Here is a 6,629-nt window from a genome sequence, read left to right on the forward strand (position 1 = left end):
GACCTGCGTCGACCTGGGACGAGGAAGATCCTCGATGGACCGACGCGTTTACGTCGTCGGACTACACCACCGAGGAGGATGACGAGTAGCTTATCTAGTTGTCGACGCATTTATCTAGTATATTTGCATCTTAGCATCGTTTTTATCTAGCATTATTCGCATCGTATGGACTAGCTTGTGATGTGGGGCTTGAATTTAAACTATGTGTTGTTTCATCATATTTTTTCGTATGTGTTGCTTCAATTTTTACAAGCACCGGCTGCTCACGCCCGTTGGATTTTACAGCGGCTGCTGGCGCTATAGCGGCACGCTAATTTTTGCAGTGCCTGGTAAAACAAACACTCTTACGTGCTAAAATACGCTATTTCAGTGATGAAAAAAAATTAGGACGCCGCGCTACCGCGTGGTCTGTTGGAGATGCTCTAATAGACGCTTCCCACATACTTTTGTTTTATGAAGCAGGTTCGAGGACTTTCTGGTCTCTTCCCGTGTTAAAAATGACCATTTGGTTGTTTATATGGAATAGCGAATCCATTATAAATACGTTGCGTACAATATATTTTTCGAATTTAACTACAGACACCGCATCATGGACTTCTTTATTTTAATTTTCTTCAGAGTTCAGAGTTGACTATGACGCTGAGCAGAATGGATGAGACGTACTGTAGCTTCAAGTCCTTGGGATGGCGCGAACACGGAGGGGATTCTTCATGAGGGTGGTGAAATCCAGCACCTCGGTCATGTCCACCTCCTCCCCGTCCACCGCCGGCAGCCACTCCAGCTCCCTCACGAGGCTCCCGACGAAGAACTCCAAGTGCAGCATGGCGAGCGTATATCCCGGGCACATCCTGCGGCCCGCTCCGAAGGGCATCATCTTGATCTCCCTGCTCCCCGTGATGTCCACGCCGCACCCCTCGCCGCCGTCCAGGAACCGCTCCGGCCGGAACTCCCGCGCCGCCGCCCACACCGTCTCGTCTCGCCCGAACTCGGCGACCAGGAAGTTGACCTCCGCGCCCTTGGGGACCCTATAGCCGCCGATCTCCGTGTCGCTATGCACGCCGTGAGGGAGGAGGAAGTGAGCCGGCGGGTGGAGCCGTAGCCCCTCGAGGACCACGGCCTTCAGGTACGGCATCCGCTGCAGGTCGCCTTCGCTGAGCTCCGGCTTGCTCCTGACCTCCTCGTAGACCTTGGCCTGCATGTCCGGATGGTTCACCAGCTCCCCCATGATCCACTCCAGCGAGGTCACCGTGCTGTCCGTGCCGCCGCTCAAGAACTCGGAGCAGAGACTGACGAGCTCAGAGTCCGTGAGCGGGCGGCCGCCTTCGTCGGCCACGCGCAGCGCTAGGAGCGAGTCGGCGTAGCACGGCGGGTCATCGGCGCCGCGGGGCACGGAAGCGGAGCGCCGTGCTTCGATCATCGGGAGCAAGATCTCGTCCTGCCTCCGGCGGACGGCAAGGTGCGCTTCCCATCGCTTGCGGAAGAGCCTCTTGGTGAGCGCCGGGAAGAAGGAAAAGATGGGGAAGCTGGTGATGGTGCGGACGACCCACAGCTGCATCTCCTGCATCTCGTCGAGCAGCTCCGGGGCGAGCCGGGCGCCGAGGCTCATGTACACGAGCAGGTCGAACATGGCGTTCCGGAACGGCGTCCTCACCTCGACGGGGTCGCCGCCGGCGCCGCGCGCGCTGAGGTCGCGGACGAGCACGTCGCGCATCCGGCGCCTGGCGGGCGCGAACTGGCTGACGCAGGCCGGGTGCAGCGCCTCGGAGGCGAGGTTGCGGCGGACAAGGCGCCAGTAAGGCCCGTAGGGCGCGGCGTTGATGTTGCGGGAGCCGGAGGTGAAGAGGAGCCCCGGCTCGAAGAGCCTCGGGCGGTCGGCAAAGGTGGCGCCGCCCTGGACGAGAACGCGGTGGGCGAGGCGGCGGTCGGAGACGAAGACGAGGGCGCGGAAGAGGCGGATGGAGATGACGGAGCCGTAGCGCGCGTGCAGCTCGCGGAGGAGCGGCTCAAGGTGGAAGATGGATCGCCGGAGCGCTAGGAACTTAGCCAGGAAGACTAGCGCCGGCGGGCCCGGGGGGAGCTCCTTACCGGTCGCCTTCTTCTCGACGCCGTGGCGGCTGCTGAGCAAGAAGAGGAGCGAAGCTGCGAGCGAGAGTGAGAGAGTGATGAGCAAGAGGAGCGGTGGCCAGGCCGTGAGCTCCATGGTTGCAGCTCAAGCTATTCTGACCGAGCTTCTACTGTACTGTTCCAGTGTAATCGTTCGAGCTAACTACTTTCCTAGTGCTGGCGTATGGGCATTTGGCCGTCGCATACTCGCATTGGACGCATTCAGCTCTTGTCGATATCTGGAAGAGAATACTAGTCGACCACCATAGATTGCAAATATCATCGCGAACTGCGGAATATAAATAAACTCATCGACAACCCGAGGTCACGGGCGTGCCAATAATGCTAGATCTTATTTTTTATTTTCAGAATATGCTAGATCTACGGGAAAGAATTGACCTTAATTGCGAAATGATGTGGCGTGCAACCACGCAACTGCTGGAGAAATTTTTGGAGCAACAGTGCGGAGGCTCTTCCAACTATAAGAGCAACTCCAATCGAATCGGCGATCGCCAAAATGCACATGGAGCGCGTTTCACATGGACACAGACAGGCCGGCACGCACTTGGTAGTGAGACATCTTGGTTCATCCCCTGACCCTTATGATTAAGGCAAACTCTACCCTTTAGATTTCACCGTCGAGTCCGTGGATTCTTCTCCCCGATGCCTGCCGCTCCGGCGTTTGGTGGCGGGGACGGGAATCTTGGTGTTTCCACTCCGGTTAGTAGTTTAGGTTAGGTTTTTTAGTCCTCGCAGGCATGGCGTGCTCGGGCGGATGCCGGCGCTTCTTCTTCGAGTTTGTCTTCCGAATTCGTCTGTCTGGACGTAGTCGACGGAGCTTTGACCTAGATTCCTGTCGTTTCCTTGGGGCGGTGAAGTTAGATTTTCTCGTCATGTGGCGAGATTTGATGTTAGGTGTTTCATATTTATGCAAGGGTTCTACAACGAGAATTGCGGCTTCATGATGCTGGTCCTTAGGGGCACATGCTCGAAGACTTTCCGTCTGTCATCAACAAGATCAAGCCGGCTCCGGTAGAGAGCGGTGACAATGGCACATTGACGGTTCGTCCTGGCGGCAATAGTGGTCTTTCGGTGGTCTTATCGATGTAACTTTTATTATATTCGAGATGCTTTGTACTCCCGATGAACTTTTATAATATATCTGAACAACAATATTCAATTAAACCCGAGCACGACCTTGAGGGCTCGGATGACCACGAGCAATATGTGTCCGAATGGCCTAGGCCCATGTACAATTTCTGAAATCTCAAATTCACCCATGTGTAAAATGAGAAGTGGTGGTGACCTCTTTATATAGTAGCGCCCCCCCTCCCACCACCACCACACTAAGTGATGTGAAAAAGAAAAGATCACGCTTGTCTCGCCTTGCCTGGGCCGAAGCGACGCGTGCATGAGACATGCGCGTGAATGGTTCGCCGAAATCTGGTTCATGGCCTTTAGGGCCAGCCCGTGAGGGGCACTAGTAGAAAATAGGGCTGGCCAGCCCATTAGTCCCATGGGGGTATAGGTCCCGGTTCGTGAGGCCAGGGGGCCGGCTGGGCCTCGTGGGGCATTGGTGCCGGTTCGTCTGGACCCTTTGGTCCCGGTCAACCATTGGTCCCGGTTCGTGGCTTGAAGCGGGACCAAAGGGGGTCCTTTAGTCCCGGTTTCAGCCATGAACCGGGACCAATGAGATGCCTATATATACCCCCTCTCCAGCGAGCAGAGCACTCCACACAGCTTTATTTTCTGGCCGGCGAGGGGAGAGCTTTGTGGTGCTCTAGCTCACCTCATATGCACATGAGGTGTTGATACGTCTCCAACGTATCTGCTTTTCCAAACACTTTTGCCCTTGTTTTGGACTCTAACTTGCATGATTTGAATGGAACTAACCCGGACTGACGCTGTTTTCAGCAGAATTGCCATGGTATTATTTTTATGTAGAAATAAAAGCTCTCAGAATGACCTGAAAATCCACGGAGACGCGTTTTGGAATTAATAAAAAATACTGGCAAAAGAATCAACATCAGGGGGCCCACACCCTGTCCACGAGGGTGCAGGGCGCGCCCCCTGGGGCGCGCCCCTGCCTCGTGGCCCCCCTAGGACTCCACCGACCTCAACTCCAACTCTATATATTCATGTTCAGGGAGAAAAAAAATTAGAGAGAAGGATTCATCGCGTTTTATGATACGGAGCCGCCGCCAAGCCCTAATCTTCATCGAGAGGGCTGATCTGGAGTCCGTTCGGGGCTCCGGAGAGGGGAATCCGTCGCCATCGTCATCATCAACCTTCCTCTATCACCAATTTCATGATGCTCACCGACGTGCGCGAGTAATCCCATCGTAGGCTTGCTGGACGGTGATGGGTTGGATGAGATTTACCATGTATTCGAGTTAGTTTGGTTAGGGTTTGATCCCTAGTATCCATTATGTTCTAAGATTGATGTTGCTATGACTTTGCTATGCTTAATGCTTGTCACTAGGGCCCGAGTGCCATGATTTCAGATCTGAACCTATTATGTTTTCATGAATATATGTGAGTTCTTGATCCTATTTTGCAAGTCAATAGTCACCTACTATGTGTTATGATCCGGTAACCCCGAAGTGATAATAATCGGGACCACTCCCGGTGATGACCGTAGTTTGAGGAGTTCATGTATTCACTAAATGTTAATGCTTTGGTCCGGTACTCAACTAAAAGGAGGCCTTAATATCCCTTAGTTTCCAATAGGACCCCGCTGCCACGGGAGGGTAGGACAAAAAATGTCATGCAAGTTCTTTTCCATAAGCACGTATGATTATATTTGGAATACATGCCTACATTACATTGATGAACTGCAGCTAGTTTTGTGTCACCCTATGTTATAATTGTTGTATGAGGAATCGCATCCGACATAATTATCCATCATTGATCCATTGCCTACGAGCTTCTCACATATTGATCTTTGCTTAATTACTTTTTCTGTTGCCACTGTTACGATTGCTACAAAAACTACTACTGTTACTTTTGCCATCGTTACTTCCGTACTACTTTGCTACTAAATACTTTGCTGCAGATATTAAGTCTTTCAGGTGTGGTTGAATTGATAACTCAACTGCTAATACTTGAGAATATTCTTTGGCTCCCCTTGTGTCGAATCAATAAATTTGTGTTGAATACTCTACCCTCGAAAACTGTTGCGATCCCCTATACTTGTGGGTTATCAAGACCATTTTCTGTCGCCGTTGTCGGGGAGCATAGCTCTATTCTTTGAGTCACTTGGGATTTATATCTATTGATCACTATGAGGAACTAGAAAGATGAAAGAACCAAGATTTTTCCCTCAACTACGAGGGGAGGTAAGGAACTTCCATCTAGCTCTGCACTTGATTCTCCTTCTGTTTTGAGTAAACTTGCGACACCTACTCCTGCTATTGATTATGATATGTTGCATGTTATTGATGATGCCACTTCTGCTATGCATGATGCTTATGATGAAACTACTTCTATGCTTGATAATACCGTGCCATTATGTTAATTTCTTGATGAACAACTTGCAAGGGTTAGAGAGAATGAAATTATTGAAATAGATAATATTGATGAAAGTGATGATGAAGATTCTCCCCTAGATATGAATTGCCTGATGTGCCTGAAGGTTATATTATGGATAAAGAAACTGCTAGAGACTTCTTAGCTTGCAATGATAGATATGATCTTAAGAAATTATTAGTTAAGCTTAAAGAAAAGTCTTTGAATGCTAGAATGAAATATGACCCTGCTTTTGCTACTTCACCTATCTTTATTTCTGATAAGGATTATGGTTTCTCTATCGATCCTGAGTTAATTACTTTGGTTGAATCTGATCCTTTTTATGACTATGAATCTGAAACTATTGTGGCACATCTTACTAAATTGAATGATATAGCCACCCTATTCACTTATCAGGAAAAAATTCGTTACTACTATATCCTTAAGTTATTTCCGTTCTCATTAAAGGGTGATGCTAAAACATGGTTTAAATCTCTCGCTCCTGGTTGTGTGCGTAGTCCCTAGGATATGATTTATTACTTCTCTGCTAAATATTTCCCTGCTCATAAGAAACAAGCTGCCTTAAGGGAAATATATAATTTTGTGCAAATTGAAGAAGAGAGTCTCCCACAAGCTTGGGGGAGGCTTCTCCGATTACTTAATACTTTGCCTGATCATCCTCTCAAGAAAAATTAAATACTTGATATCTTTTGAAATGGACTAACCGATGCTTCCAGAGACCGCGTGGATAGTTGTGCTGGTTGTGTTTTCAGGGAAAGAACGGTTGAGCAAGCTGAATTGCTATTGAATAATATATTGAGTAATGATAATGATTGGACACTTCCTGAACCAACTGCTAAGCCAACTCCGAAGAAAAAGGGTATTCTATTTCTCAGTCCTGAAGATATGAAAGAGGCAAAGAAATCTATGAAAGAAAAGGGTATTAAAGCTGAAGGTGTTAAGAATTTACCACCTATTGAAGAAATACATGGTCTTAATAATGTCACACAGGTAGTAAA

General features: G+C 49.5%; 1 protein-coding gene across 1 annotated transcript; it reads right to left on the reverse strand.

Annotated features, from left to right (window-relative positions):
• Positions 1-489: 489 nt before the first annotated feature.
• Positions 490-2,350, reverse strand: LOC125527260 (cytochrome P450 89A2-like). The gene has a single exon (XM_048691798.1). It carries the CDS (start codon positions 2,198-2,200, stop codon positions 671-673), a length of 1,530 nt encoding a protein of 509 aa, XP_048547755.1. The 5' UTR covers positions 2,201-2,350; the 3' UTR covers positions 490-670.
• Positions 2,351-6,629: the final 4,279 nt, after the last annotated feature.

This window comes from Triticum urartu, chromosome 1 (genome assembly GCF_003073215.2).
Source record: "Triticum urartu cultivar G1812 chromosome 1, Tu2.1, whole genome shotgun sequence".
NCBI classification, from domain to species: Eukaryota; Viridiplantae; Streptophyta; class Magnoliopsida; order Poales; family Poaceae; genus Triticum; species Triticum urartu.